The following is a 27,940-nucleotide window of genomic DNA, read 5'->3' as shown; positions in this document are numbered from 1 at the left end:
AGAATAAAGTGAATTCTAACTTAATTAAACTTAATTCTGTGAAACTCAGTCACAGTTGTGGGAGTGTAAATGGTGCAGGTGATGTAGTTGAGCAGCTGCAGGTGTGTGTGTGTGTGGTTTGTTGGGGGCGTGGCTTGAGAACTACCTGCTGCAGGTAGATTCAGGTTACGTGCTCCGCTTCACGCGCAGTTTTTCCTTCTTCAGTGTGAAGTTACTTCTCCAGTGTGTGTGTGCGTGTTTTGTGTCTGTGTGTGAAAACACCTGAGACACCGGAAGTGTTTGATTAGTTGTTTTTCCTCTCAAAAGTGGAATGTTTGTTTGGCATCTTCACTTCCTGAGATGAGCTGAGGATCCACAGGTGCAGGTGAGTCCCGCGGGTGATTAGACCACGTTCACCAGCTCCGAGTTGGTTTGTTTTTCTGTCTGTTTCACACAAACCCAAACTCCTGTGACGCTGTCGTCATTTTAAGTTGTTGTTGTTGCAGTAAACACGCCGTCCTAATGTCACACTGTGACACTGTAATTTACAGACACACAAACCGGTTTCTGTCTGTCTCTCCGTGTGTGTGTTTTCCTCGTGTTGTGGGGACCTAATCCTGTTAAAACACACACGTGGAATGTTTTGTTGTTGATACTTTTAGGGACAAAATAATGCAAGTATGTATCTGCAGGTGAATGTTTTATGGTTGGTTGTTTGTGTGTGTGTGTGTACTTGTTTTTGTTATCTCTTAAGGACCTTTTCTGGTCTTCTCAGAACCAGTAGTCCTCATGGAGACCAAAACCTGAGGAACTGGTTAAGATTATGATTATGGCTCATTCTTAGTTTAAAAACTGTCCAAATGAACGCAATTCCGTGCAGTGTCCTCAGAAGAATAGCTGTGCAAATCTGTGTGTGTTGATGAGAGAGGGGACAGTCATTGACAAACACAGTGCTGTCAGTGTGTATTCAGTGTCCTGTGCCCTCAGGATATGAGTTTACAGTGGTGTATATGTCTGTCTGTGTGCATTTAGTTTGCATGCATGCCCCCTGTTTCCGTGGTTACCAGGGCAGGTATCTACTACACTGTCTGTTCATTTGAAGTGTGGTTGTATCAGGTACTGACTGTATTCAGCGCTGACTGTGTGTGTGTGTGTGTGTGTCCTGTGCCAAGATCCAGCATAAGACAGACAGGGACACCGTTAGTCAGTGCATTTACACGCATGTTAAAAGTCTGATTTTAGTCAGACTAAGACAATCATTTGGTTTCCTTAATGTCATGTAAACATGTTAGTCTGACTAAAATTGAGCTGGTCTTAGTCGGACTAACATACCTGTATAATGTGATTCATAGTCTGATTACTCCAGCATGTATACTGGAGTTGGTCTTGCACCAAAATTTCCTCCCGTGGTCTTTGACCCAGAAGTCGGAGGAGACGATGTATGAACTGCAGTAGTGTTGTTGGAAATCGTATGATGGGACAGCGCAGCGACCGCAAGAGCCATGCTTCATCTAATTTGTATCACCATCTTTCTCACTGTCCAACTGATTCAATACACACTAGCTTTTAAGATACAGTCGGACGTACACGGCCAATAAAAAGATGTTCTCCTCATCATGTATAATCAGACTCTGCAATTTGTCCGATACAACTAAATATCCACTTAAGTCTATACAATATCATAAGAATGTTTGCTGCACTGTTAGACGTCCATTCGCAAAGGGAAACTGAACTTTCTCACACTCGCACTGTAAACTTCTCACTCCCCCACACCAAAGAGCATCGAGAAGGTCTGGGCACAGGAACAAGTCTGTGTCCCTGCAGTAAATATGATGTCATTATTTCAAAATAACATATTTGAACTAACTGATGGAGGGAGAAGTGAATCAAGAACTCTTTTGTTAAGTAATATAAAAAAAACACACTTTGTGATGGGCGAGTAAGCAGTTTACAAAGTGGCACAAACTGTCTCGGGGATATCACCGGCTTAAAGGGGCTGCACATATCTTCCAAAAACAGTTCTCTATAGCAACAGGCTGTAGCTAAACTGTTCTTAAGCTCACGGGCCTCGCAGCAGCCACGAGCAAACATCCTTTTTGGCACGGGACACGTTTGTGTTTGTCTCGATGGGCTCAACTTGATGAAACTCTCTTTTGCTTTTTTTCTGCTTCTCGTTGGCAGTCTGTGTTGTGCTGGGAGCCGTGTGCGCGTGTGTGTGTTGACTCCATTCATACGCAAAGTACAACTCGCTCACTACTCCCTGCTACAGTAACGGTGAGCAGAAGTCAGACACGTGTTTGGGGGGGTAAACTTTATTGGCATATGTTTTATTGGACGATAGCTTGCAGATTAAAGCTTGTTAGTTTGCTTTAATAAGATAAAGTGCTTCATGTTCATTTCTGGTCTTGATTCATTGATCCATTGATCTTGTGTCCACCTGTGTCTCCCAAAGACAAATGATCAGCTCAGGACAAGATCCAGCAGCAGCAGGAATGATAGTAAAGGTGTGATTTATTGAATAATGCATTTAGAAAGCAGCCTGCATCTCTGTGATTGACTGTTAAATATTAAAACACTGACTTTTGATTCCGTCACATTTGGTTAGTCTGTGATTTGTGGTGGTGTTCAGGTAGAGTAAGATATTTTAGTGACACGCTTCATATTGTGGTATGTTAACAGACGGTGTAGGTTTCTTCTGGTCGTGTGAAAGCAAAGCCTGTTGTTGGCGGTGGTGAAACGGTTTCTCCGCCCAGCGACGGCAGAACAACACTCAGCCCTGTTTTTGGCAGCAGATGGATCCTCTGCCACGCCTGAACTGAAGAGACGGCGTGGAGAATTCACACTGTCTCTCTCGCTCAGGCTGATCCTTCAACAAACAGCTGGGATCACTCGTCGACTTTGTCACACGTCACATGATCAGTTCTTCGACTACAATCGCAGATTAGCTTTATTTTACTTTTTTGTTCTTTAAAATATATTAGTTTTAGTTTATTGGCTACACATCAATGTCAGCTGATGTTGGTTGACTGTCGTGTGTAAAATGTTGGCTGATACAGACATAGTTCATAGTTTGTCTAATGGCCTAATTGAAATAGTAGAACAAAAGGCTCAAACTACGTAGAATTAAAGGTTATTTCATACGTTTTTTTTGATTATTTTGTTTTTGTAATCGTTTGGGGCCATAATCGTAATTTGAAAGACAAGTTTCGATTAATTGCACAGCCCTAGTGTACTGTGTGAAGATCTGATTTTTAAAATATTTATATAAGAACAAACACAACAACAAAAACAAACGAAACATCAGTGTTGGCCCAGAATTTCAGTCGGTGCGTCATTAATCAAAAGTGTCGTATTGATATTTAAGTAAAAGGTGATTATTGATACACCTGTGCCAAATATCTTATCTAAATAAAAAATATGGCATAGATAGCAGATATTGTTTAGAGTGTTAAGTTTACGGTCGTCAGTGGGATAATAGAGGAGAACGGTCAAGAGAATAAAATAAATGTTGCGTTCTTCAGTTAGACGATATCGTGATTTTGTTATATATCAATCATTGCATAATCCCGGTGTTATCACGGGCCGTATCATTAAGGCTCACTTGAGATTCTCATTTTTATTAAACATGGAACTAGTGCAGAAAAACATTATTTCAGTGTTTTTAAATTGGGAACTAATGTAGCCTGTGTGATTTCTCTCTGAGGGACAAAAGACACATTAAAGCTGTTGGTGAAAGCACTGGGAAGAAAATGGATTAATTATTTCACTGAAGAGAAATATCACTTTAATCAGTTTTGTTGATTTTCTATGTGAAACAAACAGCCCTGTAGGTAAATCTACTGAAGCAGAGGCACAAATCCAAAACTCTGAGGTTAATTTAGACCCAACGGCTACACAGCCGGAGTGGGAGGGAGCCTTATTTGGTCTGGTTTGGTTAGATAAATGAATTTGGACTGCGTTTGCATTGGAAATCAGACTTGCTCTTGTTGATTTTTGTGAAGGAAAAATCAATCAGGATCTCAAAGCATCGATTTTTGCCCTGCTGTGTGACAGAACCAGACAAACCTTCAGAACTCCAGCTCTTTGGCTGTGCTCGGCTTCAGTCTCATTTTACCGTGTTTCTGAGAAGCTCTGTATGGACAACGCTTGTCCTGTAACAAAACCCACTACAGCCCAGTTTAAGCTTCTTTACAGTAGGTTAGTGGAACAGGATCTTGGGGTTTGGCTCAGGTTTCCTTTCTGCATTGTTGCACTTCACACTAGAAACCAGGAAAAAGTCCAGCCTCTGTACTCAACCCTGCAGGAAGCTTCAGGTGATCACCGTTACGCCGGGTTCACAGCGCATGATGACAGCGATGCTGATCTGCTGCTTCTGAAGTTCATACAGTGAGTGTCTGTGCTGCAGTTGCAGCTCTTCTGCTCTGTTTTACATTTGATTTTCCTATTGAAGATCATTTAAATATACTTTTAGATAATCAATTAAATACCAGGGCTCTTCAGTATGAAGCTGCACATCGGCTGGTCCTGCAAATATTTCACAATGAAGCTTTGTTAAAAGAATTAACTAAATGCATTCAAGGCTAAAGCCCAGGGGTCGCAGAGATACAAGATGAAGAAAAGACAGATAAAACATCTGCTCATGCACAAAACTTATTGTCTGTTTACCTTAGTTTACACCACTTGGCCCGCTTTAGCCCCGATTCCTACTCATGTATAGGCGAGGAGTGAGATTTTGGGGACATGAATTGTCTGGATTCTGTTTTTCAGTTTGACAATTCATGTTTTAATGAGGTTTTAGTCACTTGCACGTCCGTGTGGAAAGAACAGAGAAAGGATGGAGACTCATTGGCTGTCCTCTCACCTCCAACAGGTATCACTGATCCAATCATAGATCTGCTCTCTCTTGCATCTCACATTGTTGGACTGTCAACTGAATTGAAAGCACTGGCCGTTTCCTCCAGAGACTAACTTATCATTAGACGTTAGCTGATGGGACTCAAGATTGGGTCCTATTTTGGGCATCGTTAGGTCCTGTTTTTGGCATTGTTTGGGCTTCTTTTTTGGCCTGGTAATAGAAGCGGGCCCACTGAGTGTGTGTTTGTGCAGGGGCTCGACGTGCCGCAGGTACCAGTGGCCATAAAGCAGCTGAAGGAAGCCGGCTGTTTAATGCTGTAATAACATTATATGTTGTTATGAGCGTCAGAGGGGACATTAGCCTGCAGATGTTAGCTAGTTGAGGGTGGGGTGGAGGGAGGGGGAGGCAGGTAGTAATCTGAGTCATAACGAAGCTCTGCAGTCTCAGAAACACTCATTAAAACATTTGTATCAACTCGGAACCTGCTCTGCCTGCTCCTCTCCTTCGCTGCTGCTGCTGCTGCTGCTGCTGCTGCACACGCAGCCTTTCATCAGCCCACGCTTCACTCACTCTCTATGATTTCACACAGATTTGTCACAGGATCATTTTTACTACTTAACTAAAATTGTCTGGAAAACGACACGTTTTTCCAACAAAATGAGGACATAAAACAAAATGATCCCACGCAGTAGAGCAGAATCAGGAGGTTGATGTGTATAAATGAGTCAATTCTCTGAAGTCTGAGTGAATGAGTATTGGCCCAGAATGCAAATATGTGTGTGTGTATATATGTATACGTGTGTGTATATATACTTAAAAATCTCCCAACATTTACCACGGAAATGTCTAAAATATCCTCATTTAACACAGCGACAGCACTGCTGAAAGCCTGCGATTATTCGCCGTGAGTCGCATCACAAACCCTTCCTCTGTACTTCAGTTCAGTGACTGTGTCAGACAGAGTCTGTGCTCCGGTCATGCAGGACATACTTAACAAATCTTTTTAATGAACTGATTCTAATGATGCAGTTACACTGAAAACATCTGCTTTACAAGTCACTAGTTTGTGTGTGTGTCGCGTATAAAAACAAAGTCATGGCAGTTTCATGCAGCCGATAGTGGAAAAGTACCATAACTCTGCCACTAAAGGTTTGATTATTGACACCTGTGCATTTCCTTCTGTGACCTACATACTTGACTACAACACAACACAATCCTCAGCTCAGGTGGGAACAGACTCTCAGGTGACTGAATGTCTGCCACAGCTCACCTCATTGTTAAACACCACTGTGTGTGGACGCAGTCACGTGACTCGTGACACAGTTACAGTGAAACAGCTGCAGGTGATCTCACCTGGTTTAGATTTCTGAGACAAAAAAGCCTGAGGGGGGAAAAAAAGGTCTAGTCGGGGTCAGACCTGAGCTTAGAACTGAGATATTAGAGCAACCTGAGGCCAAAAGGGGCCACATCAACAGGAAGTGGACATCTCCTGGAAAAATAGCACTTTACGCACACTCTATAGAAGTTCTAATTCTATATAATGATGTATAGACTTATTCCTGTGTCTGTGTTCCTCACCACATCTCTGTCATCTCGATGGTGACGCCACATCCAGCTCATTGAGTTCAATGTTTAAATCTCCAGAGATGATGTTTTCATATTCAGGTCATGAGATTACGATCTATGCAGAGAGAGAAAAAAAGAGGCTCCTGACACCTTTTAGAAATTTCAAAGTCCCTCTGTGCCTGAAACCAAATTAGACTTAATGACTGAGCTCAGAAAGTATGAAATCACATCTATCTGATTTCCTTTCATTAATCTGACTGCTGCTGTAATGGGATACATTTGGGCTTAAAGCACTTTTTTGGAAAGTGGAGTAGATATTGTGTGTTTTTTTTGTATTATAAGGTCACATAAGGAACAACTCTTTTGGTGTCTTTTTACAGTGAAATACCTGAATTCAAGCTGCCAATTTTATTCAAAGCTAACGGCTAATTGTCTTGCACTGTGACTCTCCTCAGGGCAAATCCAATCATTTAGATATCAGAGGTGATAAAGACTAATTTTTCCCCCCTGTGTAAGCTCTATTCATGAACAAACAAACTGATGTACTGACAAAGTGCCTCATTTATTTTTTTAAATAAACTAAAACCCCTACAAAAAAGCAACACGAAGTCCGCTTCAAGATTTGAAGGCAAATGTGAGCAAAGTCAAGATGCAGAACAGGAGGACAGAGAAGTGAGGCTTCATGTTGCCATGTTTGGGATCAGGGTATTTGCTGAATCCCCATCAGTTTATAGTCGATGCAGAAGCTGAACAGTGAACTACATTATCATGTGTGCCAAAAAAAAAAAATAGTCAAGTCACAAAAGGTTGAACAATTAATTTGTTTGCACCTGAAAATGCTGTTTCCATGTTACTGTGATGAGTCATGTTCACATCTTAAGTGTTATGTTCCTGAAAAACTGAGAAATGATTACTAGAGGTTTCACTTTTATTCATTTTGAGGATTTTCTATAGTCATGGAAACTGACGCGCCTGATACCAAAGCAAGTAGAGCCGAGCTGAGTCGCGCTGGATCTGAATAACGGAAAAAGCGCCAATAGTGAACTCACAATTTGTTTGGAAAGTGGTGAAAATGTGACCTGATGAGAACGTATGTGTCGTCTCAACATAGTTGCCATTATTTTTTGTTTGCTTACCAACCAGTCTTTACTCTTATCTTTGCTTTTATTTCTACTTTCCCTCCACTGAAGTTAGCGTTGTAATCATTGAGCCCTGAGTCAGTGTAACAGAACAGGAGTGAGCAGACAGGACTGGTAAACGTGGTAAACAAAACAGGTTAAAAAAATGCTAAAAATGTTGACATTTGTTGATTGATAATTATCACAATTATTGTCAGTTTATCAAAAACAACTTTTTGCTTCAGAGTGAAGGTTGAAGCAGGTAGTTGTAGTTTTAGGTTTACTCTGTGGACAGAAAACAAATGCTTGCTAAACACAGAAACTTTTCACACATCTGAGATGAAAACCTTTTTAACTAATTAAATGTGTTCTATAATCTCCACGTGTTTTTTGCACAATGTGTGTTATATAAGAAAAAATATAAAGACATTGCAATCAGCAATGAAAGAAAGAGAAATAATTCAGTGCAATACTAAACTAGAGAAAATGCAGAAGTGACTAAATGTCCTTAAAATGCTCCTTGTGGTGTTTTTTGTCCACAGAGGAAACAGTGTCACGTTTCACTGAAGCAGATCTGTGTCCTGTCTCTCTCTCACACACACACACACACACACACACACACACACACACACACACACACACACACACACACACACACACACACACACAACCTGGCATTTGAATGAACCCACAGGAGTGTCACTGTGAAACACTTTCCTGCTCCCAGACTTTATTAACTCACTTCATGCTGTTTCATTATAGTATTCATAAACAGAAGGTGCAAAAACAAGTGATAAAGAAGAGTTTTCCCAGTAATTGTGACATTACCTCTCAGTATTTTCTCATTGCGTCTGTTGTTTATGCAATTTAATTGTAAACTAACCAGCCACATATTGTAACTTCTCCCTTTCCATTTCCTCCTTTTCCTTTCTCCACATAATCAGATAGTTGAGATCGGGTATCATTCTTTCTCCCCCACTTTCCCTCTCTCTGTTCGTCCTACTCTTTCTGAGAAGGGGAGAAAGGCTTTTTGTTCCCTATTTGCCTCCTTTTGTCCACAGGAGACAATAGACAGGCTCTGGGGCTGTGAGAAGAAGAAGAAGAAGGTGGAGGAGGAGGAGGAGAGTGTGTTGGATGGACAAAGGGTGGTGGAAATAATAAGAAAATTTTAGGTTTAAGTTATATTTTCATTTACATAGAATGTTGCGAAAGCCCACACGTTTTGCTGGATGGGCGTTAATTTCCCCTCCATTAACAAAACAAACTTCAGCACCTGTATAGGGCAGCAGCCAACACTCCTGAGGGTGGCGCTAAACAGCAACCATCTCACATTCAAAAGTTTTGAAATTCTAAACATCCTTTATATTTGCTGCCACATTTCACATTGTTCTCTGAATTGTGATGTGAAATTCTGTTGTAGTCCATCCCTCCTGTCTTCCTGTAACACTGTCAAACTAATGACACCTGACTCCGCCCACATTTTCTTCTCATTGACTGTCGTACTCGCAGGGGCGCCACAGATTTGTCCAACATTGAGTCAACTGTGACTGTGACTTAGAAACCAAGAGACCCAATTCCTGGATTACCTTTATCACATGTAGATGAAACAGAAGGAAAGAATCCCTGTGAAGTGAACTGAAGTGCAACAGAATCCTGTTCTGTTGACTCAACTGTCAGTTATGACATCTCTCTTTTTCTATTGTGAAGGAATTCAAACCAACTTGTCTCTTTGGCTCTGTGTTCCTTCTGCTAACATGGTTGGATGATGCAGTTGATCCTCACACGTGTAGCTGCAGACATGGTGGATGTTAAGTTACTGAAAATTATTTTTTTTTTACTGTATTTATCACATGAGGAACATGATGCTCTGAGGGCGACCACACACACGCCGAGCTTTTAGCCGCGTGTGTGAGGAGCAAAGGGAATGATTAACTTTGTCTCAGGACACAGATGTTACTTTAATCAGTCTTGGTTCTAATAGTCTTCACTTCCCCTCACCTTTATCACCTCCTCAGCAGAATATCGCTCTCTCACCGCGGCCGCCGCTCTCTAATAGGAGCCATCCATCTCGTCTCGTTGTCTGTGAAACCTCAGCGTGTGCTGCGTTCACAGCCTCGTCCCAGCGTTTCCCAAAGTGAACCCGATGACCTGCTGAGTTTGTCCTCCGTGTACACACATAAGCAGATTAAAATGTGAATTCATTCATCTCTGCAGTCACTGATCTTCAAATACAGGTGCTAGTCATCTTTATATACACGCTATAACCGTCTTTTATATACACTCTAATCATTTTTATATACATTCTCTAATCGTCTTTATATACTCTCTCTCTAATCATTGTTATATACATTCTCTAATCGTCATTATATACTCTCTCATCATTGTTATATACATTCTCTAATGTCTTTATATACTCTCTCTAATCATTGTTATATACATTCTCTAATGTCTTTATATACTCTCTCTAATCATTGTTATATACATTCTCTAATTGTCATTATATACTCTCTCTAATCGTCTTTATATACTCTCTCTAATCATTGTCATATACTTTCTCTAATTGTCATTATATACTTTCTCTAATCGTCTTTATATACTCTCTCTAATCATTGTTATATACATTCTCTAATTGTCATTATATACTCTCTCTAATCGTCTTTATATACTCTCTCTAATCATTGTTATATACATTCTCTCATTGTCTTTATATACTCTCTCTAATCGTCTTTATATACTCTCTCTAATCGTTTTTATATACATTCTCTAATCGTCTTTATATACTCTCTCTAATCATTGTTATATACATTCTCTAATTGTCATTATATACTCTCTCTAATCGTCTTTATATACTCTCTCTAATCATTGTTATATACATTCTCTCATTGTCTTTATATACTCTCTCTAATCGTCTTTATATACTCTCTCTAATCATTGTTATATACATTCTCTAATTGTCATTATATACTTTCTCTAATCGTCTTTATATACTCTCTCTAATCATTGTTATATACATTCTCTAATTGTCATTATATACTCTCTCTAATTGTCTTTATATACTCTCTCTAATCATTGTTATATACATTCTCTAATTGTCTTTATATACTCTCTCTAATCGTCTTTATATACTCTCTCTAATCGTTTTTATATACATTCTCTAATCGTCTTTATATACTCTCTCTAATCGTTTTTATATACATTCTCTAATCGTCTTTATATACTCTCTCTAATCGTTTTTATATACATTCTCTAATTGTCATTATATACTCTCTCTAATCGTCTTTATATACATTCTCTAATTGTCATTATATACTTTCTCTAATCGTCTTTATATACTCTCTCTAATCATTGTTATATACATTCTCTAATTGTCATTATATACTTTCTCTAATCGTCTTTATATACTCTCTCTAATCATTGTTATATACATTCACTAATTGTCATTATATACTCTCTCTAATCGTCTTTATATACTCTCTCTAATCATTGTTATATACATTCTCTAATTGTCTTTATATACTCTCTCTAATCGTCTTTATATACTCTCTCTAATCGTTTTTATATACATTCTCTAATCGTCTTTATATACTCTCTCTAATCGTTTTTATATACATTCTCTAATCGTCTTTATATACTCTCTCTAATCGTTTTTATATACATTCTCTAATCGTCTTTATATACTCTCTCTAATCGTTTTTATATACATTCTCTAATCGTCTTTATATACTCTCTCTAATCGTTTTTATATACATTCTCTAATCGTCTTTATATACTCTCTCTAATCGTTTTTTATATACATTCTCTAATTGTCATTATATACTCTCTCTAATCGTCTTTATATACACTCTCTAATTGTCATTATATACACACATTATATACGGTGGCTGATAGTTTATGATCAGTGAGTGACTGCCCTCTGCTTGTCTCAGCAGAAGCACCAGGTTGTTGTTTATCTTAAGAACTCTCTCTCTCACTCACTCACTCACTCACTCACTCTCACTCTCTCTCGCGTCATAAACACATCCTTCACGTTTCCAGGAAGTGTGGCTTTATTTTCACTGCAGGAGGCGGAGTTACCATCACCTCCACGAGGGCACAGAATCACACTGATGACGTGAACTCTCCTTCACAGCTGACTGTCATCACGTTTACATTTCTAATAATTAAGCTGTGGGGAAAAGAAAGCCCGCTCCTTCCTCCTCCTCCTCCCTCTCAGGACTCAGGCTTTATGTAAATTGTCTCAGCTGAGTCCTCACTTCTTAATCTTACTCGGCTCTTTTACCAAGCAGGTCCAACAAAAGCCATATTTTAATCTTAATAACGTGAAATCTCCTCCTTCTCTCGAATCCTCATCGCCTCAGCAGGGACGGCTCCTGTTAGTGGAGATGAGCTGCTTCCTCTGGTTCCCTCACGCTGATCTGTCTGCTCCTGCAGGCCGACACAAAGTCAGCAGTCTACTATAAAGTATCTTACTTGAAAATGACTTAAGTAAAAGTCTTAAAGTATATGACATTTACTGTACTTAAGTATCAAAAGAGGAGTTGTGGTTGTGGGTTCAATTCCTAGCTCTGCTAGTCTATGTGCCCTTGAGCAACGCACTTAACCCCATGTTGCCGTGTGTGAATGGGTGAAAACTATAGTGTAAAGCAGCTCATTAAGACTAGAAAAGCTCTATATAAGTACAGACCATTACTAACTCTTCTTATTCTTCTCCTCATTTTTTTGGTAGTAACAAAGATAATTAGAGGAAATGTAGTAGAGTAACTTTAAATGTGCAGTCATCAGGATCTCTATGAAACTATAAAGTGTTTTCTTTCTTTTCTTTCATTACAGCCATTTTCACAACACAAAGGGGAATAATGACTTTTATGATTTAAATGTATTGTATTGTATTGTGTGAATTAAAATCCTTCATTTGACTTTAACCCAGTGATACAAACAAACCAAAAAAAGTCTGAAGGGAGCATCCATTGGCCCCTGGGAAAAGTTTGGACACACGCAGTCTCACACGTCCTTGTCGTATGTCTTCATGCTCATTCTCATTTACGATTATTTCTGTTTTCATTAATCAGCCGCACAGAAGACTGTAATTCCAGGTCATGAAACTCCATTTTCTCTCCTCTTACGGTGTCTTATCAGCAAACCTCTTGCTTTGCTGTTGAGGAGAAGTGTGTGTGTGTGTGTGTGTGTGTGTGTGCGCGTGTGTGTGTGTGTGTGTGTGTGATCACGGTGTTGAGACTCGACTGGTTAGAATCAAAGTCAAATGAGTCAGTGACTGATCTGAAAGTCTCACACACACACACACACACACACGCACGATCATTATCACCCAATCAGATTCTGCTGCAGTGTTTTCATCCAATCAGAGGGATTTTATTCCTTCTATGTCTGGCTCTTGCTGTTTGTGACATCATCAGTGATGTCACCTGATTGCTCGTCAGTCTGGTGTGTGTGTGTGTGTGTGTGGTTGTTGTGTAGTTAATGGTTACAATGAGAATACATTTAGGTGTTAAAAACTACGAGGTCATTGTTTGTGCGCAGGTTAGAAGATGGTGGTTACATTAATACATATGAGGACGAGGTGACGGCGTCAAAAATGACAAGTGTTTTCTGCATACGTTATGCTGTTAAGTGTCAGGGGTCAGGGGTCATCAGATCCCTGCACTGAAATGTTGACGTGATGAACAATTTAAACTTGGTCAAAAACAGTTTTTATGTAACTATTCATTTTACAGGGTCAGGGTTAAAGATCCTCCAGGGGACAAAAAATGTGTTTGGGTCAAATCAGCGGTTTAGAAAAACAATGAATGAGATGTAGAAGACATTAAATCAGCTGTGTGTGTGTGTTCTTGTATGTATCTCTTTATGAGGACCAAAACAATCGTATCTACCTAAGGAAGTGAGGACCTCACATTCTGACACTCCTACAAATGGCTTTTTCAAAGTTAAGATCTGGTTTTACGGTTAGAATTGGGTAATGGGCTGGGGAATACATTATATCTGAGTGTCCACACAAGGAATGCTCCACAAACGTGTGTGTGTGTGTTCATATACAGCATATGTTTATATTATTGTACAAGTGAACCTGTGTCTTTATTTACCTGTGTCCATCCATCTGTCTGTCCCTCTGCTGTCACTGTGTCTGTCCTGCTGTTCCATTTGTCCCCCTCTCTGTCCCTCTGATCATCTGTCCATCCATACATCCTTCTGCTGTCCTTCCTTCTCAGTGTTTGTCCACCTGTCCCTCTCTCTGTCCATTCCCCCGTCTGTTACCTGCTCCTCTGTCCCTCTCTCTGTGTCTCTGTCTGTCCATCGCGCTGTCCGTGTCTCTGTCCGTCCGTCCATACGTTGCAGAGGTTGTGAGTGAAGTAACCTGTTGTTGGGCAGAACAGAGCAGAGCAGAGCAGGGAGGGAGAGGAGCGTGTTGTTGACCAATGACAGAGAAGATCCACGTCTGTTTCACTTTTATATTAAATGAAAGCTTTATTAATTTGAAACGTTTTGGATCGTTAACGTTTCCTGATTCCACATCACTTCTCTCAGAATGTTGCCGTTGAATTGTGGTTTAAATTTCTCAGTGTATGTTGATCATCATGACTCTGGTTGTCAGGGTTGGGGACAATTTTCAGTGCAAAAGAAAACGGGAATTAGTGTTTTGTGTTAGAGATGAGCAGCAGGTGGCGCTATGACTTCAAGCAGGTGATGAGTCAAATTGTTGACATTTTTAAAGAGTCAGAGAGAACATTAAAAAAACACTGAATGTTTCCTCATTCCTGACATGGATGCTGAGTTACATCCAAGTCATGTGACATCATTTATTATACGTGCTAATTCTCTCCATCTTGCATCTCCACAGGTAAAGCTGGCGTGATGTCAGGATGCCTAGAGTCCGATCGTTACGGTGATGTCCTCCCGGCTGCTACAGGTGGCGATGTCTCACCTGCAGAGGACGTAGGGGACGCGGGGTCGTTTCTGGGTCTGTCCCAGTCATCTTTTATTTTCACCTCCTCTCTGCTGGAGTCAAGTGACGGGAGCGCGAGGCAGGAGGACGTGGACGGCAGCGGAGACGGAGACCTCCGGGGATGTGGACAGTGAGTGTCCTTCATGAAAGTGATGGTTCATGGTTGATAGAACCTGTCATGTTTGTGTTGATCCTGGAGATTTTTTAAATGAGTCATTCAAGGTTTCTGAAGTGTATGAATGTATGAGATGCTGACATAATATGGTCAGCACTTCCTGTCCTCACGCTTATACTCCTGGTGACCGTTAAAAGCTGCTTTACACTGCAGTTTTTTCCATTCACACATTCATACTGGGCATCTATGTGCGATGCATTTTCTAACACACACACTTGAACACTGCTGGCACAGCAGTCAGGAGCAACTTGGGGTGAAGTGCCTTGCACAGGGATTAGTGGAGCTGGGAATGGAACCGTCAGACCTAAGGTTGAAAGACAACACACTCTGCCACTGAGCACCATCTGGTCAGCAAATCTACTCAAGTGTATGAAATCTTTGCTGCTTTGTCTCAGCATGAGATGGCCCTTTTACAACTCAAGGAAACTCACTTCCCCAACAGAGAAATGTGCTGATTTTCTCTGTGGACTTTGGTGCAGGCGAGTGAGCGGTTTACACACTTAACTTTCCTGTCAGAAAAAGGCCGGTTAACGGTCAGAATATGCTCTTAAGATATCGTAGACTTGATCTGATTTGGGTTTTATTAGATAAGTGAGAGTGAGGCTCGATTGACCACGTGTTTATACCTCAGAAAAAACTGAACTATCACTCTTCATGTGACTCTTTCCATCTTCACAGGTTGGAGACGAGGTGGGTACTTTGGCATAAGTTCATGAAGGAGCACGCCCACCTGGATGCTTGGCTGCGATTGGCTGAACACGCCATTGATTCCCCAAACTCCGCCCCCGTCACCTACACTGCTGCCAGAGAACAACTCAGGATGTTTGAGGTGAGGAAAATAATAAACATTTTTAGTTTACTGTTCTCTTGGTCCATATTTGAACTTTTACAGCTCATCATTAATAATTTGAGCCATTAAAAATAAAATGACAGAGCCTCCGCCTCCTCCTCCTCCTCATCTTTTATCTTTCTCCTCTCCTACCTTTCACCTTGGACTGACTTGTGTTTCTATTGCTCACTAAATCTCTCATGTTCGCTGTGAAAGAGCCGGATCAGAATGAAGTTAGGCTTAAGTTCAGGTGCAGATTAAAGACGCGGCCCGGCGAGGGCATAAATATCACTCAGCAGCTGCTCGTAAAAAAAGTGAGCAGGGCTGTATTTTTGTATAAATGCCCTCATCTTTTCAAACTTAAATCACCGAGTGTGAGTGTGCAGCAGAGCGCGGCGTTGGCCCCGCCCACTGAGAAGCTGTAGATTGTGCTTGTTGGTCTAAATGAAAACTCTCAATGGTGTCAGGTTGGGCACTGCTGTGAAATCTGGTCCTCGGCGTTGTGTTTTTTTGTGGTTGTATTTACTTGCAGGCAGTTTCATAATCTGTAAGTAAACAAACAAACACCCCCCCGGTGTCTCCTGTAGCTTCATCTTTTACAAGCCAAACTGCATTGATCGATATCAGGAGAACAACTGATCAATACCAGGTGGAGATGCAGGTCTCCAGCACGTTCCGCGTTCACCGTGTAAACTTGAGTAGAGCAACAGAGCTCGTCACCCTCCGCCTGCTTCTACTCGCAAAAAATGCATGTTTCCGATGGTAAAATTGCACCATAAATGTGTTGTCACTGCTCAGCCGACATTTCAAACGACAAGTTTGAAAATGTGTCCGTTGCCTCCGACCTTCCTTCCTTCCTTGGTGCAACATTGATGATGAGAAGTTTGAGTGAACATCTTTGTTCTGGACAATGACATGAAGACATTTGCATTAATCACGTTGTCTGGAATATTAAATTCTTTTTTTAATAATTAAAAACAAGTTTGTGTGTACTTGAATCTTTGCTTTGACTTTGTACAGCACTTAACAAATGTATTAGACCACCTGTCAAAACATAAATAAAAATTCTAATAATTATTATTTATTGGGCAAATAACAAACTGAATACACGCAATTTGAGTCGACTTCTTCTCTGAAAAGTCAGAAATTAACCGCAGGAATGCAATAAAACAGAAACAACTATAATTTGACATCTTAATTGTTTTTTTTTTAGCTAAACAGTTAATTTGAAAAATCATGGATAACAATAATTATATTTTAGCATTAAAAATATCATTTCAGTTCAAGAGCTTCTACATACTGGTGTATTAACCGTTAGATTTTGATAATTACAATGCAGTTCATTTTGGGCAATTGTGGCACAAACCTTCGCATGTAGATTTTGAACATGTTATTATGGAGATATTTTCATGTAGAAAATTCTTTTCTCTGGTTTTCTCTTGCAGGAATGCCTGCAAGAGAATTGGTAAAGTGAAGAATTTGCAAATATTTGCAGCCTCCTGGGTTTGCAGGTTGTGTTTACTTCTGATGTGATGAGACACAAAAATGTCTCCCAATAATAGTGGCTTGTATGATGCAACAGTGTCTGTGTCTGCATCAGTCTTTGTAATAATCCATGATGGCGAAACGATGTGTGTGTTTGTGTGAGCAGAGGCTGCGCAGCGAGGCAGGATCTCGGCTCGTCCAGCTGGACGGTCTGACCCACAGGAATCGAACACTGACTCGACTCTTCTTCGGTGCCATGCGGTCTCGGCTGCTGGCGTTGGCGAGAGAGTGCGGCCGGCGGTGGGACGACGTGAACGCTCAGCTGGAGTCCGTCACAGCGCGGCTGAAGGTGAGAAAGAGAATCACAGTCACAGCAGTGGTTTAATTTGCTGGTGGATTCTGTGACTAAAAGTTAAAAGTGTATTCTGTTTGCCGTAAAGTCTCTTTGCCTCTCTGTTTGTCTTTTTCCTCCCAGCATTTTGTTTCAGAGTGGGAGGGGTTTGAGGCAGAGGGGGAGGAGCTTGCTCTGTGGCTGGCCAACCTGGACGTCCGTCTGACGGAGGTGGATCACCTGAATGATAACACCTGTGAGAAGCTGAGACGCCTGCAGGTGTGTGTGTGTGTGTGTGTGTGTGTATGTGCGCCTGCGTCATATGTTTGTCTTCTTACATCATGTATATTTACACTGTGTGTGTGTGTGTGTGTGTAGTCCTTCCAGCAGTGTGTGTGTGAGAACTCGGGCCGTGTTAATGCCCTCCTTCAGCGCGGCGAGGAGTTAATTCTGCGCAGCGAGCCGAGTGACGCTCAGCGCATAGAGAGCCACCTGCTGGAGCTGCTGCGCCACTGCAGCCAGGTCTACAACAACATCGCACGGACACACACGCGACTGCTCAGCATGAGACTGGTATACATACACACACACACACGCACACACACCAAGAAACTGCAAGCTGAATGTTGTCATTCTTGAGTGCAACCACTCCTCATCCTCCACCTCCTCCCTCTTCCTCCTCCTCCTCCTCCTGCAGGTGTTTGACAATGACTGGATCTGGTCTCAGGCCTCAGACTCTGGTTGTCCGTCAGAGACTCTGTTCGAGGAGGAGGGTGTGTTTGATAAACCGCACCTGGACGTCCCTGCACTTTCGGAGCACCTCAAAGGTAAACAGACACATCAGGTGGATTATTTCCCTGTTCAGACAGAATAAAACATCTGTCAGTCAGTCCACAATCAATCAAACATTTTCCCCGCTTTCCTCCAGATTTCAGCCAATCAGCTCCCCCCACTCTTCCCCCCTCAGACTCGTCCTCACCTGTTTACCTCCCCCCTCCCACTTCATCGTCTCCTGTCCACGAGCACCTTGGGCTGGAGTGGGACCCGTCAGTCGATATCGGCCGCTCTGTTTCCTGCGATGACAGCGACTCGTCGTATTTCAGCGGCAGCACAGGTAGAGAAGGAACCGTCTCCCCACGATGTTTGGAGAGTGTTAGGCTGTTTTTACATAGTGTGTGTGTGTGTGTGTGTGTGTGTGTTTTGTAGGACGGTGTCACAGGGGCAATCTGAAGAGATGGAGTTACCTTAGTTGTCAGTCTGACATCAGCCACGACAACACAGACCAGGAAGCAGCCATGGTGAGGCTATAGTGTAAATATTAAAAATGACTTGTATGGTGCTCTGATGTGAAAAGCAGTCCTTGAAAGGACCTTGAAAGTGGATTTGTTCTGCCTGCTAAATTAAGCAAATGTCATCAATATTCGTCTGCTCCTGTTCATTAGTTGTGACATACGTTATGTCTCCACTAATTAGCCTTCCTAAATACAACAAACAAACCTACAATCAGTTTTTTAAGTAAAAGTCACTTATTGTACTTGATACTTAAGTATCAAGAGTAATTTTCTGATATAAATGTACTCACAATAAATAATTGACATGTAGTTGAGTGAAAGTGTTGCTAGAAATATCAATAACAAAGTAAAGTATAGATACGTGATTTGTACTCAAGTACAGTAACAAAGTATTTGTACTTCACTACTTTATAACACTGCCTACAATACCCAGTTGTGTGGATATGTGTGTCCACAACACTACTTACCTCCGTGGATCCCTGTGAGCTCGTACTCTTGTAAACCTGAGTTCAGGAAACTGTCAACATGTATTTTTTTCTTTCTTGGTGGAATTTGCAGCAGTCTGGAGACTTTGTCTCTGCTAATATACATCACAGCACATTATGTGAGAACTCCCTGAGCGGTGCTCTTGAGCTGCACTTTGCTTGACGTAGCAGCAAATCGTTGTTCTGTGGTGCAGGCCATTGAAAATAATGGATTTCAGAAGACGGTGGTGCTGTCGTCCTGTTGTAACCGAGAGGGCCAATGCGCACACACACACACACACACACACACACACACACACACACACACACACACACACACAGAGATTGTTCTGCTCCACCGTCTTTCTAAAAATGTCCTCTGTGCTTGGCTCTCATCTTTATGAGCTGGTTCCAACACTTCAGCTCCTCTTCTCCTGATTTACTGATGGAGCCTGCGGCGTGCGGCGCTTCTATATGTTGTCGGGCATCAGTTTCTCTTTTTAGCTTTTTGTAGCGAGACAAACATTGACGGCCGAGAGGAAGGCAGAGGGAAACTGGGCACCAGAAATGAGGGGGAAAACTAGGAGACAGTAACGGGGGATGGACACTGTCGAGAAATCATTTCAGAATCTCTCTTTTATCACTGCAGTGCACTCGTCATACACACACACACACACACTGGTTTCCATGACTTCAGAGGACAGTGCATTGACTTACATTCATTTCCTGGAGACGCTCTTTCAGGAAGACGAAAAATTGAAAAAGCATCTTTGATGCAGTAAATTGTAAATAACTGCCAGATATTGGACGGTGTTGGACAAAAATGGACAAAAGCACTTAATTCACAGTACATTTTCTGGTCCTTTTTTTTATGGTTAAAATTAGCAAAAAAAATCCAGACAGACATTTTGAGGGTTAAGGGTTAAAGGGATATTTCAGACTTATTTATTTCAAAAACCCTGAAGTATACCTTTAACCTAACCCTGACAAACTTTATAAAACATGTCTTCACCTTAAAATGTAGTATGTTCAGATTTATGTCCCCACAACATAAGGAATCACACACACACACACACACACACACACTGTTGCTCTCTGGTTGAACCCACAGTTTGACATGAGCTGAGACACAAGTGAGACCATATGATGGCATTTCACTCATTTTAAATCTTTATCTAAAAGGATTTAAAAGACTTCAGAGGAGAGAATTTCAATAGATTTATGAATTCAATATTTTCTTGATATATTATCGTTATCTCTGCAGCAATTACCTCATAATGTTGTAACTAAAATATATGTGACAATAATTATGTTTAATGAAAAGTTTTGTCACATGATTGAATTAATTAATTCCTCCTTTAAATCCCTCAACAGATTAAATTAGATAAAGATAAATTGTGAGTTATGTTTTTATTTTATGATCAATCACCCACAGCGCCGCAGATGGTTAGACCACGCCCACCCTGGCATCTTCTCACCAGCTGCGACAAAGGAAGCCGAGTCGCGGGTGAGCGGGGAACGCTGGGCGACTTCAACGCCTGACAGATGTGACAGCGACCCAATCAGCTTCGGTGGCCGCCGTGTGAGGGCGTGGCTGGGTGTCCAGAGCCCCGCCCCCTCAGAGGGGAGAACATTGTATTCCAAAGCAGTGCAGACTGACGAGGAGGTGAAGGTGGGTCACATTTTATTGAAAACTTTTTTTTTTTATTTTGTTCAAACTAAATATCAAAGGTCTTTATTCCTTCTTTCACTTTTTGTTTTGCAAAGTCTAGATTTTAATCAAAATACAATTTTAAAGGCAGTTTTATCAAAATAAGACTATGAAAATATGAAAAAAGTCATAATCACGATTATATGGGTCAAAATTAAAAACACTAGTATTTCAAAAAGTTTCTCATTGACTTAAACTTAAACTTTTTTGTAATTGTTTGGGGCCAAAAAATGTTATTAATTGCAACACATTTAGACTTCTGTATTGACAGTGTGTTTACATTTGCACATATTAAAGTAGACAATTGCCATAATTTGCTAATTTTAACATAAAAAAACCTACTATTGTTTCATTGAAAACTAATCGAATGGAGATGTTTAGTGGTGAAAGTCTTTAGTCTGTCTCTTCTCTTATATTTTAATACTTGTGATTTTAAGCTCAATTAATGTAATGACACATTTGTGTTTAGCGGAAACTGACCGCATCACAGCTGAGTGTTAGAGGCGCAGACGTCGGACAGTGAATGCCTCATTCAGTTAGTGTTTTTTATCAGGGGCTTGATTTGTGGCCGAACACAGCATCACATGAACATCATCAGTGTGTGAGTGAGTGTGTGTGAGAGAGAGAGAGAGAGAGAGAGAGGGAGGGAGAAACCTCCTGACCTGAATCTTAGAATATTCTCTCTCAAACACACACTACTGCTGGCAGATTTTTATTAGTCACGTAAGTGACATGATCTTTGGTTATTTGGTAGTTTTTATTAAATATTCTTCGTAGTGGAGTAACGTACATAGTCAACACAAATATGTGACTTGACCCGAATTTTTCCATCACTTGCACCAGATGATACAAATCTAAGTTTGCTCGAGTTGAAATATTTGACCTCACACACAAAGTTTGAGTGATATTGTGGAACAACCATTCAGTGCTGAGATTCTTACAATGTTGTATTACAAATGGAGGACAGTTGTGTCCACCCAGAGCCAGTGAGTGCATGAATGTGGATGATATTTTATTTTAAGTTGTGGTGTCTTGTAGATAATTAGCACTGGAAACTGTACTCGTGCAGAAACAGACTGGTGTGTGTGTCTGTGTGTCATGTATTTCAATATTACACACACACACACACACTGTGTGTTTTCCTCTCTCTTATCTGCAAATCCATAAACATTCATGATTATCAGCTTCTATTTTTTCACTCCACACAAAAATGACACTCTGTAAGGATTGATTTGTGAAGAGTCGTCCTCTGTCTCTGTGCATTAGACCTCATCGGCCTCAGCCTTCATTTTCTCTCCCGCTCTCTCACGACTGGTGAAAGCATCTATTTGTCCCCCCCCCCCCCCCTTTCTCTCCGCCTCGTCCGGCGCTCTTCGTGTTGCTAAATGAATCCATAAAGTCTTGATTTGTGTCAAGTTCTGGCTGCGCTTTAACTGTTGCCATAAAAACAAGTGGGAAAAACAAAGCTGACTTCATTATTTCCTTTCACTTTTCCTTTCCTCTTCACTTCCGCCTTCTATTGTTTGAGTGTGTGTTTGTTTTTTTCTGCATCAGATTCACAGGAAACAAAATGAGAGCAGAAAGGTTTTTCAAGGTCAATTGTTATCAAGTCATTATCAGAGACATTTTCTTATGCGAGTTTGAGTGTGTTTTTATGTGTTGGCTCATAATTGAAGCTCCAGGAAAGAGAATCCAGTTTTAATCTCGCCAACATTGTGCTTTTTATGATACAAGATGAGAGAAATATTGATGAGTCACAACTTGGTGTTTTAATCATATCCTGGGCGTTTTCATATGTCGCATCAACGAGCAGCATCAAAGCAGTATGAGATTGAGGGATTATACGTTGGGTGTCAACTTTATCATAGTTCGCTAAGGTATTGTTACTTTAGCTCTTCTATGTGAGATATTTATCTGCATTGTAAAAGCAACTATTTTGTCAGTGTACGTTCATGTTTGGGCTGAACGATTTAGAATGAGTATCTAATTTGCAATATCAGAGGGAATTCCAATTTTTAAATATTTGACCTGTTGTGGTCATTTTTAACACATGTTGGCTTTAAGAAATATTGTGCCTTCTGTGATTTGAAAATTGCAGTAGGCCGGAATGAATTATTCAGCCCTAGTGGATATCTGGTTATCAAGAGTGAAGTAAGTGTAATGTCAGCTAAATTATTAGCTTTACAAGCTAAGTTAGCTGTTTGTCAAAACACACGTTCCTAGTTTTATGAACTCACTTAGATCAGTGTTGGTGATCAGGGACTAAGAATTATCTCATGTTACTAATGCTTTTTAGGATTGATTTTAAAATCCTGTTTGTTTTTAAATCATTAAATGGGCTGGCACCGCACTATCTGGCTGCACAGCTGCACATGCACGTTAAGTGCAGTCAGAGCACTTAGGGCGGGTATTTAGCTGCTGCTGGAAGTCCCCAAAACTAAACTAAAGTCCAGAAGTGACCGAGACTTTGCAGTGGCAGCTTCTCGGCTTTGGAATGGGGATTGGAATAATAGTTTGAGTTAGGGACTAAGGTTGTTTATTGGAACACAACAGGGGATGTGACAGTTTGCTGCCATTTGACCAGTTAGTTCATGCAAATATTTTTACATGTCCTGCCCACAGATCAGATGTCCCCAAACTCTTTGAATCTTCTTTAAAAACCTACATATTTTTGTTTTTATGTGCTTTTACTGTATCGCTTTAATCTTTTATGTTTTCTATTTCACTGATTTTTTACTGGTGACATTCAGTACAGCACTTTGGTCAACCTCTCTGGTTTTTAAATGTGCTTTATAAATAAAATTTGAGTTAAGTAACACAGTAGCTAGCCGTTATCTATTAGGTTATGATTACAATGTCGTAGAGAGCGCCACAGACGTCATCGTGTGTCTGAGCAGAGTTGGAGCAGCAGGTGAACTTTGATTTTTAATCGAAGCCACAAGTGCGACATTAAGTTACTGTGAAATTAAGTGTGTAGTTGTACATTATTTAAAAAAGTTCTCCGTGTGAAACTCAAAAGAAATGTTGCCTGAAACCATGAGGTTTAACAGAAGCTCTGTTGTGGTTGTTCAGGGTGAAGAAGAGTCCTCCTGTTGTGTGGAGGAAGACTGTCATTTCTCTGAAAAAAGGTGAGAGAACACAGACGCATTCAGTCTATTTCACAGATGAAGTGATAAGAGACACAGACGACAGAGAGAAACTCATCACTGTCCTTTATCGTCATGTACAGTAAAACACCGAGGGAAGTGACCAACAAACATCTCATTTATTTCACTTATTCCAAAAATAGACACTATTTTTCATCATCTCGGTTTAGTGGAGCCAAGTCATTTATCTGAGCAATTAAGTCATTTTATATTTTCCAGCATCAAATGGCACTTTGATGGAATGAAATTTGTCAAAAGCAATAAAAAAAAAACCCTCTTTATGAGTCCACAACCTCAGATGCCAAAAAGAAAGTTCTGTAAAAATGCTTGTCAGATATATATCCTGCAGGTTTTAATAAAACTGAGTTTTAATTTAATTTAATCAAAACCCAAGTCATTCTCAGGACCTCGGGCCTGTAACCACCAGTTTGTGTGGTTTAACGTGAGGTTATTTCATTACTCACAACACTTTAAAGCAGAGGTCTCAAACTTGACTCCGACAGCCCGCTAATCAATATCAAGTCATAATTATTTATGTGTTGTATGTCTTTTATTTATGGATTCATTTTGGATCATGAATATTTTTTTTTATTCCATTTCAAAATAAGTTTTTATTTTGAAATGTTGTGAAATATAGTCACAAATATTATTGCAGTACCATGAGGGAATATTGTGATATAGTTTTGAGCTCATATCACCCACCATGACTGCTTAAAAACCATACTGACCAGACTAGACGTTCAGTGGCTCCCTGGTCACCTGAGTTTGAGAACCCTGCTTTAAAGCTTTAAATGATGCCACATCTCCTAATCCAATAGCACTAGCCCCAACATTCAATCGTGCCCAGGTTCATTTTCAGAAAGTTGTTACCGAGGCAATAAATATCCAAAGGCTAACACTTCCACCTCGTCTTCCTCCACGGCCTGATCTCCAGCAGGGCCACCGCCACCTCTGGCTCCTCCTTCGTCTTCTCCTCACCCTCTCACCTCGCCCTCCTCCTGGTCGCGGCTCTGGCCCTGCTCATCTCTCTGGTCTGGGTCGTCCAAGAATCGCCCTGCCACCGCAGCAGCAGGGTCGCTCATGGCTACCACCTGACACTGAGATATGTCAACGGGCCCCCGCCCACCTGAGCCCCACCCGCAGACTCTCAGGAACACGATGTGGATGAAGCACTTTTCCTTCAGGTTTGCAGCTCCTTGTGTGATGTGAGGAAAAACAAGGAAAGAAGGTGCTTGTTTGTGGAAAAAGACGAGGAAACCTGCTGCTTCCACAGACACTGCACCAGCAGTTAGTTTCAATCACTTCCTCTGCACCTGCCTCCTTCACCGGGTTAATGATTTTAATTTGCAGACCACTTCAGTTTGTCCCGGGTTCTGCTGACAATATGCAAGTCCCAAATTAACTCAGCAACAAAAAACCCTCTCTGAGTAAACAAAGATAATTCCTTCACTCTGCTGTTAAACTCTTTTTCCACTGATGCTGCGGGAGGTGGTGATCACTGTCTGAGGCAGATTTATACAGCAGTGATAACAAAGTGTGTGTGTGTGTGTGTGAGTGTAAATATCATAAATGTAAGATTTTCAAGGGAAATAATCAGTTTAATCATACCATGACTGACGCTGAGTGACTAATAAATGTCATCAAAATGAAAATGTTCCCCTAAAATCAGTATGAAATAAAAAAATTCAGTTTTCACAAATATAAACCGCTAAAATAAAAAATTTAAATTCCTTCATGGAGGGGTGTGACCACACATCATTAGATAAACGGTGACAGATTCAGAAATTCAACCTTAGCATCACATCAAGTTAAATAAGTCCAATACAAGTGACGGTTGTTTTGAATTTTTGTTTATTCATGTTTAGAAAATGTCCGAAACAGATCTTCACTTGAATTTACTACCCTGTTAAATCATTAGAGGACAAAAATGTCCATAATGCAGCCTGAGGGTTAATTAGAGTTGCACTTTTAATTCGTTATTGACTACTAAATGAATTGACTATATTAATCTATTTATATACCCGATGAATCCCTTTTGAATGTTTCTGTATTTCAGCTTTTTCAATGTGAATATGTCACCAGATTTATAGAGCAGACGACTAACTGATTGAGAAAATAATAAATAATACAAGATTTATTAGGCAATTAATGGATTAATTGTTGTAGCTTCAGAGAAATATAATTAGTTCTTTATTGGACATTAATACAAAAGTGGTTCCATAAGAACGCAACGTTGATGTCACATTCTGACGTTTATGAAGATGAAATATCTCTACTAATAATGTAGCTCATGTAAATCATGCGGTGTGTGCGTAATTGCTGTACATGTACACGTGATGCCTGCAAAGGGAACATGTGAAGTTGTGAGTGAACACAACTTCACATGAACTCAAAACATCTGAAGGCGCCAGTACATTGACCTTAAACTGCCATGTGTTACTTCATTAAAGCAATTGTATTTATATATTTTTTTATACCAAATGAACATTCGCAGTACAGTTACCTAAAAGATAATATTGAGTTTGTTTATTTCTATGCGCTTTACACCACTTTCTAATGCATGTTTTAGTAGTGTTAGTGTTTGTCTCTTGCAGCCTTTGCTGTATGAAATGAATGTGCAGAGGCATGAAGCTTTTTGCAGAGCAATACTGCGTCACAGTCCAGATCGAAGTCTTTATCATGTTGTTCTTTTGAGTTGAGTCATTGTTTGTCAGTTAGAAAAGAACAATAATCCCACCTGGACCAGAATGAAAGTGCTCAGATGACAAATGATTAGTCTACAGGTAGTTTCTTGTTTTTTGTGAGTTGTTCTTTAAAGACGTGGACGTGAACACATTTGTCTGTTTGCACAGGTGGACGTGTTGACACAAGCAAAACGTGTGTGTTCAGTCTGTTTGGACTTAATGTCTATAAATCACGTGAAGTACAGCTGATAAAACATGGAGTCTGAAAAAGGAGTGCAGAATGAGTTTGCTTTTTTTTTTTTACCTTTTTCATTTTTTACTTTCCTGTTGCAGTTTAACAACGTTCTTGCCCGTTTTATTTTGTGTAGAGATGCACAGTTTCAGAACTGATGTCGGTCGAACAACATCAGTACAACCTGAATTAGTGAGGAGGAAAACATTCATATTCTCAGGTTTTGTATGATTGATCCAGTGCTTAATGGGCCAATTCACTAGCTTAGCATTAGCTTGTTGCTGGTGCAAGTTGCTCATTTTACCTGTGTGAAACTGGTCAGTCGTAGCCTCAACTACATAAGTCATGTGTAATGAATTTTAACAACTTTTGTTGTAAACATGACTTTTGTCTGACACCGACAATAAGGGACAGGCATGGGCGTCCATTTTGGCCCCATGTGCACTAGGATTCAGTTGTTTATTCTGGCATATAAAAATTTTAACAATGTTATGTTCAGGGATTATTGTTCGAATTGGGATAATAGTTTGGGTTAGAGACTAAGGTTGTTTAGTGGAGCATTGCTTGGTTAAGGGTAGGGACTAACTTACAGGTAGTGCTAACTAGCTAGCTCAGCAGGAGGGCTTAATCAGTGTAACTTGGTTTATTAAAATGTCCACTGAAATGATTTGGCAACTGAAGTTTTTCTTTAAAAGAATAATCCCACACACAGGCAAATAGCGTATTGATTAAACACTGGTGTCTGATCAATACTCTTTGTATCTGTGTCACATCAGGACTGAAAATCCGTTTGGTGCATCTCAAACATTGTGTTTTTTAAATGACTGCAGATTTTTGTTTGACTCAATATTTTGTCACGTTTCGTTTTTCCATGTTAGTTTTGTTTTTTAAAGAAAAAAAAAATCATTGATTCATCTGTCAGAAATGCGTATGTGAAACAAAACGTCTCATTTTCTCAGGTGACCATTATGATGAAGTGAGTTTTGGACAGTTTGCTGCCATTTGACCAGTTTAGTTGAAGCCTTTGTTCTTGATGCAACAAAAACAGACATGTTCATTCGAATGTTTTTACATGTTTAAAGACGCAATAAAAATTTGTGAATAAAACTCTGAAA

At 40.3% G+C, this 27,940-nt stretch overlaps 1 protein-coding gene across 3 annotated transcripts; it reads left to right on the top strand.

Moving 5' to 3' along the window:
* The first annotated feature begins 146 nt into the window (after positions 1 to 146).
* Positions 147 to 27,940, top strand: si:ch211-137a8.2 (uncharacterized protein LOC777613 homolog). Of its 3 annotated transcripts, none has more exons than XM_058634965.1 (12): positions 147 to 364; positions 14,372 to 14,606; positions 15,330 to 15,480; positions 17,132 to 17,314; positions 17,441 to 17,575; positions 17,675 to 17,869; positions 17,994 to 18,123; positions 18,264 to 18,410; positions 18,503 to 18,594; positions 20,488 to 20,724; positions 23,836 to 23,891; positions 24,844 to 27,940. In XM_058634965.1, the coding sequence occupies exons 2-12, from the start codon at positions 14,386 to 14,388 to the stop codon at positions 25,037 to 25,039; spliced, it is 1,743 nt and encodes a 580-aa protein (XP_058490948.1). In that variant the 5' UTR covers positions 147 to 364; positions 14,372 to 14,385; the 3' UTR covers positions 25,040 to 27,940. The 3 variants fall into 3 exon arrangements, with proteins under 3 accessions (XP_058490948.1, XP_058490946.1, XP_058490945.1); XM_058634963.1 differs by having other exon boundaries at positions 18,225 to 18,410; positions 24,847 to 27,940; XM_058634962.1 differs by having other exon boundaries at positions 148 to 364; positions 18,225 to 18,410.

Source organism: Solea solea, chromosome 7 (assembly GCF_958295425.1).
Source record: "Solea solea chromosome 7, fSolSol10.1, whole genome shotgun sequence".
NCBI lineage: Eukaryota > Metazoa > Chordata > Actinopteri > Pleuronectiformes > Soleidae > Solea > Solea solea.
Note: the sequence above shows the minus strand (reverse complement) of the source record. Positions and strands in the feature narration are given on the sequence as shown.

Coding starts and splice junctions, on each gene's coding strand:
- si:ch211-137a8.2 (XM_058634962.1), top strand. CDS start 14,386: ATGTCAGGATGCCTAGAGTCCGATCGTTACGGTGATGTCCTCCCGGCT. Junction 17,870..17,993: donor GACTGCTCAGCATGAGACTG/GTATACATACAC, acceptor CTCCTCCTGCAG/GTGTTTGACAATGACTGGAT. Junction 18,411..18,502: donor GTATTTCAGCGGCAGCACAG/GTAGAGAAGGAA, acceptor TGTGTTTTGTAG/GACGGTGTCACAGGGGCAAT.